At 36.8% G+C, this 10,869-nt stretch overlaps 1 protein-coding gene across 1 annotated transcript; it reads right to left on the bottom strand.

Annotated features, from left to right (window-relative positions):
- Nucleotides 1-2,581: 2,581 nt before the first annotated feature.
- Nucleotides 2,582-9,287, bottom strand: LOC134840326 (tyrosine-protein kinase receptor cam-1-like). The gene is made up of 3 exons (XM_063856088.1): nt 6,486-9,287; nt 3,276-3,444; nt 2,582-2,926 (listed from the first exon to the last, which is right to left on the bottom strand). Exons 1-3 carry the CDS (start codon nt 9,233-9,235, stop codon nt 2,807-2,809), a joined length of 3,039 nt encoding a protein of 1,012 aa, XP_063712158.1. The 5' UTR covers nt 9,236-9,287; the 3' UTR covers nt 2,582-2,806.
- Between the last annotated feature and the right edge of the window lie 1,582 nt (nt 9,288-10,869).

The raw sequence follows: 10,869 nt of genomic DNA, 5'->3' as shown, positions 1-10,869 counted from the left end.
GAGAAACTAAGATTTATTCTTCATTACTATGAAAATCAAAAGCTATGAGTAGTTTACAAAAGTGCATACAAAAATAATGTGGTTTGGGCTAGCTAAGCTGACGACACTAAATTAAGAAACCAACCACGAGTAATCAGCACGAATAATTTATAAATTAAACTCTCTCCTTTCCTATCTATCCATTTAAATTTACTAAACTTCACCTGCGAGCTACACACTTTCTGTACAATACTCCACAAGTTATCACTTAATTAGGTAATTAACTGATAGTAGTTCATCGCCAATTCGCATATTTTTCTTACCGACTAATAGCTTTTTAGCAGCAAATTAAGTTGTTCAGACAAATAACTTAATAAGTTTATAAACTGATTCGAGCTTTCAGAAAAAAATAGGATTTTAGGATCAACTAAATCATAATTTTTTTTTGTATTTCTACTCATTTTGGAGCTATTTTCCACAGCGATAACTTGGGAGTTGTAGAAAATTCCAGTGATTTGCAGGCAACTTTCAGACATTAATCGGAACAAATGCTCCAAGACTGATTAGAGACTAAGCTGTTAAATGTGATAGAATTATAGACAAAAATATAGCAACAAAGAGATAGATATAACATTTGAGAGCTAAATCTGGTTAGAACTGGGATCCAAAGATGACAAACAAAAAAAATAAACTGCGTCGGAAATTATTAAGAAACATGAAAGAATTAATAAATTATTTAATCGGGGGGAGATATAAAAAGAGATGTTCTTATATTATATTTAATATCTTTTTCAGTCGTTCAACTGTTTTTATTCCCGTACTGACCATTTACATATTTTTCATTATACAGTTTAACAGGATTTCTATTAAACGAATTTTAAACATCTGTTTGACAACCTAGTTTTTTTTAAATTTAAAACTAATGTTCTATGTAATCCATTTGATTTAAGTCGACCGGTAACTCGAAGAATGAGGCCGATTCTCTGAAAAATAAGTAATTTTAGAAAAAGTTTCCTGAATTAAGCAACGGAGCGGAAATTGAGAGCACCAATTGAAATCAACTCGACATTCTTTCGCATTTTTTATTAAAGCCTATTTACTTAAAAGAAAAACGTTCTACAAACGTTTTTTTGTGAAACAATTTTTGGAGTTAGAAGTGTTGAAAAGTTTGAAAATATAACCTGTTTACAATGTTTTTTTTTTTCAATAAGTTGGACAATTTTTATTGTTTGAAATGGATGTTGACGCAGTCCGCATTTCAGACTATAAACACAAAAAAGTCGAGACAACATTTGAAACTATGCTAAACAAGGTAAACTTAAACATAGACATACATTCTTTCTGCACAGAGAAGAGCTCACATGAAAAATTACGAGTCGTTTATTTACAAGGCAGAAATTGAAATAAAATGATGTTACGATCAAAATTTGCAGTCAACCTGTTGTTATTTTTCAAATTATCACAATAATTTAAACTTTTTCTTTCCCGACCTTTCCGCTTTCTTCCCTTTCACTGAAATTTCGCAGTACCACATTTGATTTACACGGTTATGTAGCGAGATTATCAAATTCTTATATGCTCCAAATTCAATCAATTTGAATTAGGAGGCCAAAAATTTCACGCTTAAAAATTCACGATGGCAACGGATGTGTTAGTGTGTAGGTATGTGTGTGTGTGTGTGTGTGTGGGGGGGGGGGAGGGGACGGTGGGTGGGGGGGTTTGGTTTTAGCCAAAAGTTCAACTTTCGCATAAAACAAGTTTCAAAAATACTTCTGAAACTTGAACAGGTTGGCTGACTGACAAACTGACAACTGATAATAAAAAGCGCAATTACACTTTGAGTAATAATCCTTTCAAATCGACAGCCAAGTACAGGTGCAGTACAGGGATTCAATAAGGAACAATAATCGTATTACTCAATCGATAGCAAAGACGAATTTAAGGCAAAGAAAATTTGAGAAAGTAAATTATTGAAATGCTGCGTCATAACGAAAGATATCAAGTCAAAGCGCGACTGCTCGAAATCAGCAAATTTGAAAGAAAAACGGCTCTTTTTCCATACCCTCCCCCCGACCTGCGAACTTTTATACGTAATGTTTCTGTTCACGTTGTCTGATTGTTACAAAATTTGCCATTCGGACTAATCGGGCCACGACAAACATATTTGGTCTCCATACATAACCTTTTAAAACTCCTCATTGCACCATAAAAAATATGCTTATGAGGTGATGGGGGGTGTGGGAAGGAAAAAGAGCCAGAAAAACGATTATTTCTCTATAAAATTTGCACTGGGATAATTGAAAAATATGTGGATTAGTTAGAAAGCACTGGAGGAAGAAGCATTTATAAAACATAGAACTCAGTCAACCTCTCGAAAACAAAGACTGATCATTCGCACAGTTTTTACAATAAAATCCCGAGGCTTTTTTCCAAAAATTGTATCTTAAACAACAAAAAAAAAAACAATTCAATTCGTACAACAATTTCTTTCACGTAAACAGCATACGGTCTAATAATCGACAATTTTAGTTTTGAAATATTTGTTTAAGCAATGTGAAAATTGTGTTTTATTCAATTTCAGTTTGAATTCTTTCATTGGAAAAAAAGCGTCAACGGAGAGCTACGATAATTTTGGCCACAATTGGAAAAGAACCTCTATTTTTTTTATTTAGGGTTAAGGTTTATTTTTGTGAGTTATTTGTGTTGTTAATGTCATTTGAGGCGCTGCTGAAGACATTAGGGGTACTGTACTTCCTTTTTTGGGTGAAAGGGGGGTTGGATTGAGATGGGGTAGTGTGTGTCTGTTGGGTGGGGGGGGGGGTTGGGGTCAGCAGAAACTTTCGCTCTGTGAAGACGTGTATCGCTTCAGTAGGTTGTCGAGTATTTCGTATAGATTTCTGAAGTTGGGTCGCTTTGTGGGTTCTCCATTCCAGCACTGACACATTACCTAAACATAACCAACGACAGTTGGAACCGTGCAATGAAATCAAGGAAACCAAAAAGAAAATAAATTTTAAAACATTTTTCATCAACTTTCGAAAATCTCATTTTTGAAACAGCGAAAAATCATATTTGAGAGTGCACAACTTTTAAGACTTTTTCCTGAAAAAACTACAGTGTAAAATGCTGTAATCTGATTGACTGAAAGGCCAAACTCGTAACCAAATTAACAGCCTCCCCCTCCCCCTAAACGGTTTTGCGTGGGAGGATATTAACTTGGTCCATTTTTTATTTCAAACTAGAAACTGCTTCATTAGTCCCATGCTACTTAATGACTGTGTGAACAATTGTTTTACTTCGTAAATGTCTTCAGGTGTGTGGTGTGGTTTGTCCAGATGGTTTCCACTGGTGACATAGTCCACTACGTCTTCTATGTTGGCCATCGAGATATATGGCTGAGTTGCGAAAGAGAAAACCTCCCACAACAGAACTCCAAATGCCCACACGTCTGACTGTTTCGTATATCTACACACGAAAAAAAAAACCTTCGTTATCTGCGATTTATCTATTAACTCACAGAATTTGTTTAATTTTCACCTCAGTACATGAACTTATTGATCAACGATGGGGGAATCCTTCATGTTCAAAAATTCTTCCAGCCAATTAGAACTCATTATTCATAAACTCGATGCAAATAAGCAATTAAAATCAGTTTTGGACACTTAAAAGTCAGTTTTGGACACTTAAAAGGCATTCATTGATTGAGACTGTTTTGCGCATTTGCTCCTTTGCGCATGAAAATAGCCCAGTCAGCGATGACCTGAGAAGCTAGTTCGGATCTACTGAACAATTAAGAAAGGGGGAGCAATTGTTAAGTAGATCCGCTAGTTCGATCTAAACTTACACTTAAGCAAATAGTATTTCATATTTTTCCCGATTTTATATTCTGTGGTTTCATGTTGAGCCTCTATTGATCTTGATTCAAACAAATCAAAACAAAATCAAAATAGAAGAACTGGTCTGAACTTTTTGTTTTTCAGACTAATGATTTTCAGACTGGAAATTTCAGATTGATCTTCCTGTAATTCTTTAATTTATTACTTACTTTTACTGGTTTCTATTGCTCATGATGTATTCAAAATTCTCTAACTAATTAAAAGAACCGACAGATAATTGAAAAAGTGTGAACGAGTTCGAGGATAACTTTTTTTGAAAATTTTTCAAATAAATGGCGTTAATGCTCTTTCAATTTCAAGAAACATTATGATTAGGATTTTTTGGATAAAATTCTATGCTTCTCACCCAACAACCGATTATCCTTATATAAAATGATTCTAATAAATAAAAATTTTCAAAACAAACTTTAACACAGAGGCGAAGCTGCGATGCAAAACCAGAAAGCCGCTAAGACGGAAAAAAGAAAAAAATCTAGAAAACTAGATCCAAAATTAAACAGGCTAGTTTTAAATAAGAACATGCCAGGATAATAGAAAGTGAAATTCAAATCGGAAGATAATTTACCATGCGGTAACAAAGCCGAAAACAACTTAGCAGAAACCCTTTGATCCGAACAAACTCCACAGGACTTATAAACAGTTATAGTTATTATGTCTCCCTCACCCTCAAAACACACACACGCACAAACGATTTTTTTTCGCTCGTCGAAAGAAGCAATCTAAGGCCATTAGGCCGATACAATTCATGCCGGAATCCTATCAAGCCGAGAAAACTCCTTGCCATGAAAAACTTCAGCTATTATTTCTATAAAGATTTAACCAATTTGTGCAACTCGGTGAGCATAAAAAAACGTTTACCTTGAAACGACTCAAATTAGGACACTAAGGCGATAAAATGCAAGCCGGAACAATTTGTGAAGAACAAAAGTTTCAGCGAAAAAAAAACAAAAAGAAAAATCTACGAAGACAAACATCAGAAGAAAATCAAAACACTAAAAGCTATTACAATGTGAAAAGCGTACAGCAAAAAAACTAAACGATGTGGCAACTAAGCCGACAAAACATAAGCAGACAAATAAGCTCATTGCAACGGTAAAAAGAAGAATAGATTATGTGACTACATTAATTCAGAAAAAAAATCAACAAAAAGGTTAAAAAATATATCGAACTAAGGAACATATTTTTTCATTTTTGGTCTGCATTTCCTGTTATTATCTGTGTTAAAGAGCGACCTAATTACATTACAGATGCAAGAACAATGAGATGTAACAATAGCTAAATTAAATTTAAAACTAGAGGTCAGCCGCTGACCAAACTTCATTTTTAAAACAAATTTTTTGGTTCTTTTTTAGAATCCGTATCACAACCAATGGGATTTAGATATAATACCACACTTGAATCCGTCGAATCATTCTATGGCATAATCCATACCTAGCACAAAGTTCCCTCCCACTGGAGTGGTCAGAACAGCAACAGAAGCCGGAGGCTTTTCAGCTAAGAACGTTCCGATAACAGTTATCATTGCCGAAATTGGACAGCCATGGAAAATACACGCAAAAAATAATGCATTTATTTCTCAAGCAAATAAATACTTATTTTCGTGAAATAGCTCATCGTAGAAATGGAGCGAAAGTAGTTGCTCTTCGCTAAATTTCAGTCTGAATAGCAAAAAAATTCACACCAGTTTGTTCTCGACACTAAGAAAACCTTCTCAAAATATCATTGAGAATCCGAATCACGACTGATAGGGCTTAAATATGATACATTGCTCAATGACTAACGACTTTTTATCGAGAAAATCTAAATCGACTGGGAAAACCCACCCTACGCCAGAGTTCCTTACCACTTCAAGAATGTGGTCGTGAAAATAGAAAAACAAACTTAACACAGATGACCGATAACGCTACGGGGGAAACTGAATGAGTAAAACTTTGAGTCTTTAAAATTCCTTAAGTGACCTACACCAATTATGAGTCTACATAATTGCTAAGTGAGGCAAGCCAATTATGACGCATTAGTAGAACCAGTCAATTTTTGAAAAAAAACAAGAAATTTACCAAATAACATGCCTCAATTTATCGATTTAAAGGGCGCACGCTTTTTAACTTGTATACGGAAAAGTTCATTAAGAACATCCGACTCTGCCCAGGTTCGATCCCTCTTATACTGTTGCGGATCTCCTTTCCTATTATAAGTCAGGAATTAGAAGTCGATCACGTTTTTGTCATCTCAACGATTTCGCTGTTCGATAGTGGAGTTTGCCTTCCTTTTAACAATGCACTGAGCTTAAAAAGAAATCACAAGTCAAACCGCGGAAAATCAAAATTGAGCGTGAAAGGATTTCATTACACTTAATAATAGTCTGTGTTAATGTCGGTAGCATTGGCTGTACTTAATAGCTGGTTATTGATCGAAATGAACACATTTTGTCGCAGCAAAATTTGCGTCGCAACAATATTTGCGACTTAGGTTGAAAAAAAGAGATCATACTATAACACAAGCTTTAGTTCTGTAAACATAGCGCCGTGAATACCGACGGTTTCAAAATTTAAAACCAATAATCTCTAAGACCAATGTTCCTTTTTAATTGAAACTATTGAGCAAACAAACTTGTTTGTGATTAGTGCTTCAGGGGCTATCCATCGAATTGGTATGGCATCGTTGTCATCAACTTGTGAGTAGTCGTCAGTGCCTATGAATTGTGACAGGCCGAAGTCCGATATCTTGACTGCCATACTTTCCGAAACCAGACAATTCCTGGTGGCCAGGTCTCTGTGGATGTAGTTCTTCTCAGAGATGTAAGACATGCCAGATGCGACTTGTTGACAGATCAGAATCAGATCTGCGATCGATAGGTTCACTCGTGCTTTCACGTCTAGATCCGATTCTGGTCCGTTTTTGCGTAAGAAGTCGCTTAAGTCTCTGTTTTTCATGTACTCAAGTAACAAGCAGAAAGGCTTGCCAACTGAGCAAACTCCAAGTAGTTTAATAATATTGGGGTGATTGAATGACGACATCAGTTTCGCTTCATTGACAAAGTCGGCCATTTGGTCTTCAGTAGCGTCATCTTTTAGCATCTTGACTGCCACCTCAGTTCCCAGAAAAGAAGGATCCTGAGGAGCGCCTCCTGCTGCCAAAGACATATCCCTCCTTCCTAATCCAGGCGCTTTGGCTCTGAACACGTACCCAAAAGCACCAGATCCTATGTCTTCTATGTACTGAATTTTGTTCCGGTCATACTCAAATTGCGCCAGTGGATTGGCATCTCGGTTCGCTAGCGCGTAGCCGAAACCTACAGGTGGAGGAGGACCTCTAGACATGGGCCCACCTGGAATCGCCGGAGTAGGGGGTCGGAAACCGCCTGAAAATCTGAAGTTAGGACCTGCTGGTTGACCGGACCGTCCTAGACTGTTTTCAGGCGTAGGCACGTATCGATTGCGAGATGCTTGCATCACATTTGGAAATCGAGGGTGTGAGCCTCGTATATCTGGGGGACCCATACCTAGCGATGGGTCCGGGGTGTTTGGCAGAACTCGGGACTGGTTCGTACTTGGCGCATACATTGGGTTCTGACGCAGTTTCATGTCTGGAAAACTACTGCGGTCATGAGCTACCATTCGTACACTTGGCCGCTTGCAGCAACAACAGTAAATAAGCACAAGAATAATTATAGCCATTGCAACAACACAACAGAGAGCTGTTAGCACTACTTTCCAATGACTTGCGATTCCCTCTTGCAATTTGCACGTAAAGTCACACTTTCGTGCCAGATGATGAATATCGCCAGAATCTGGCTCTTCTGGTTTTTCTGGCCAGCACTGAATATACGTGTCTGCAAATTTGTTGTAGCATCTTAGAATATTATCTTCAGGCGCATTTGTAGCACGGCAGTAATTTTGTGAGTAAGCTCCTCTTAGCAAGTGAAACTTAGTTTCTACGTCACTCCATTTTTCACACGTCTGATTGTCTGGGGCCATGAAACTGCCTTTATAGACACTGTTGTTCGTAACGCTAACTTGAGTCTTATTGTCGAAAAGGGAGAGACCTTTCAGAAAGTCGACACGGCATGTTTTTTGTCGATTAGGCATAGGGAAATAGTCGCAAAATCGTTTCTGCAGAGGTAGCGCTTCGCTAACCGAACACGATGTTATAATCATTTCACATTCTTTTCTGCAGAAAAGATCTTCGGCGCGTTCTTTACAGTCACTGGCGAAAAAATTACATGCCAAATTTTGCATAACTTTTTCACAAATTGAGATTTCGCCTTTGAGATGGGAAGACTTGAACTTCAAAACTTCCATGAATGATTTTAACCCGTGAGTACTGTTGAACTGGATTCTATTATTATCATCATTGTTCCGGGATATATAGTCTTGACAACCAGTGCCATCGTCTCCTTTTTCCAGATAATAACAAGTCGCTTTGTCGTTATCAACCGCTTGGATCACTTGCATAGTGCTGATCGTTTTCTGGTCCTTGTATTCTGTCTTTACGCCGTCTGTCATGATTTCATTGCTTATTTTACACACCAACTCAAACCTTCCGTCTCCTTGACAATCTTTATCATCTCCGAATTCATAAAGCGAAAGATTCGCTTGTGTGTGGGGTCCATACTCTTTTGGCGAATCTTTTGTCTTCTTTAGCCAAAAGTTCTGGTTTCCGGCGCATTCCCAGATAACTTTCGGCTCTGGGTGTCCGAGTAACTTCCCACAGATAATTTCATTGCGAAGATCTCCATTGTTGAGGATATTTTGAACAGTATGATGTGTCACGGCTTCTATTTCTGCCTTCTGCTGGACTATCAACTGTCCTGACCATTCGCTGAAAGCCGAGTAACTCGCTACATTTCCTTTGGACTTAAACACTATCTTTATAAACATTGAACTCTGTAGTGTCAGCACTGGAAACACAAGTTCTATGAAGTAATCATAGGAGTCGCTGTTCGGACCCTTTTTGCGATTTACTATTCTGAAATAGACTTGTTGATCATTTGCTTGATCTTGTGATATCTCCTCATTGTTTTGTAATGCTATTACCGATGGAATTGGGGCTATGTGTGGTATGGCCATCAGTGCATTGTTTTGCACTATTCGACTCACGCCTAGACTGATATCATCTGTGTTTTTGCTATTCTCGCAAAGGTCAATTTGGAACTGTAGCACATATTGTTTAATATTTTCTTTGTCGTATTCTGCGTATTGAACTGAACTAGGTCTTTCGGCAACTAGTCCGATGAAACAGTTTTTTTGTGAATTTACCAAAGCCTCAATTGAACTCATAAACAGGGGGAGCAAAATTGCTACAAAGAAGGGGGGTACGCATTTAATGCTGCGAAATTGAGGGAGCATTCGATCTTCCATTTGATTTCACTTCATATTATTTCTCTCTATGACGAAGAAGAATTAACATAGTAGATCTGAAAAGTAACATCAAATTACTATTGAGATATTGAAACTTCTAGGACTAGACACTAGACTGTAAGTAAATTTGTGCCATGAAGTAATGCGTGAAATTGCTTCGTACTTTGGGGGCCTACTTTTAAACATGTGGTCTGTGATCTTGACAAGTTCTTATTTGAGGCAAACAGGGGCTGACGTATTTCAGAGGTGTCTCGGATTTATAATGGAATTATCACTGATGAAGTTTGACTGAAACTGAGATTAAAACGCGACAGACTGAATGAAGCTTCTTCAAAGTTACGTCTCAAGTCGAATTGAAACTCATATTCAATATAAATGAGAAAAAAAATTTTCAAAAATTTCTCAAAAGACTGCAATGGATTTTTTAAAATGCGATGAGAAAAAACTGGTATCCTTATACAACTAAAGCTCCTTAGCAAAAAAAAACATGAATTTTTCTGAAAAATGCAAATTGCAAACTAGTGAAAAATTATTTCGTTCACTACAAGCTCGGATCTCTTGCACTATTCCCACCCCCCAATGGTTCCTAGCAGGGGCAGATTTAAGGGGGCGCCAATATATACTTATTTTGAGGGGGGAGCGCGCGCCGAAAAAATGCGATTTTTTGGTCAAAATTGTCCAAAAATGCTTAAAAACGCCTTTTTTTCACATAATTTTGCGACAAAATTTTCGAAAATCCGCCCCCCCCCCTCGAGAAAATCCTAGATCCGCTCCTGGTTCCTAGTACAAAAACATAAAAAAGTATATTTGCACTGAAATTGTGGGTAATTTGGTAATTTTTTGGTAAATCTTTTGGGGGTCCTTATACTTTAACACCATGTCACTTAACTCCTTAACAATTTCACTCCATGACAATGTACCACTTAACAACAAAATTAATCCGCAAATACCTACTTATTGGCCATGATTATTAAATCTAAAACTTACGTTCAAACCATTCATAATTCCAAAAATGAGGCTTCATAATTCAATATAAAAGCTTACCAATACTTGTTAACTGTCATTCAATTAACTATTATGACAACTAAACAACAAAAAGACATCGACGCCAAAAAACTAAATAATCAGCCAAAATGCATTAAAGTATAGCAATTAGATGAATATGAATATCTTAAATAGTTTCAGTTAAAAAACTGAGGAAAGCTGCAAATTTTATTAAAACTGTCCAAAGTAAAACAAAGTATGATTGAATCAACTGTTGATTAAATTTTATCAAAAAATAGGCAAGTTCTTGCGTCTGGTCACATGTAATAGTTCAAAAAAAAACGAATTTCCAATGTAGGGTCTTTGCAAAAAAAATAACCAAGCACATAAATATCGCGCAGCAGCAGCAATGGAGATTGATGAGCTGATTTAAACGCGCGGTGAGCACAATCAAAACAACCCAACTTGAACATCCAATGCTAGAAATGTCCGAAGAAACTAATCAGAATAGTGACAGCAGCTGTTGAAGTACCTACTGATGTTTTGCTAGTTCTTGATAGTTTAGCCACTCAATTTTCTGTCTGAAAAACATAGTCCAACAATCTATGATCAAGAAAATAAACAAAAAATGAAAACCTGATTTGTATTTC

The sequence above is a fragment of the Symsagittifera roscoffensis genome, chromosome 2 (assembly GCF_963678635.1).
Source record: "Symsagittifera roscoffensis chromosome 2, txSymRosc1.1, whole genome shotgun sequence".
In the NCBI taxonomy this organism is placed as follows: Eukaryota; Metazoa; Xenacoelomorpha; order Acoela; family Convolutidae; genus Symsagittifera; species Symsagittifera roscoffensis.
Note: the sequence above shows the minus strand (reverse complement) of the source record. Positions and strands in the feature narration are given on the sequence as shown.

Coding starts and splice junctions, on each gene's coding strand:
- LOC134840326 (XM_063856088.1), bottom strand. CDS start 9,235: ATGGAAGATCGAATGCTCCCTCAATTTCGCAGCATTAAATGCGTACCC. Junction 3,445..6,485: donor GAAGCACTAATCACAAACAA/GTTTGTTTGCTC, acceptor TTTCGTGTGTAG/ATATACGAAACAGTCAGACG. Junction 2,927..3,275: donor CACCTGAAGACATTTACGAA/GTAAAACAATTG, acceptor GGTTATGTTTAG/GTAATGTGTCAGTGCTGGAA.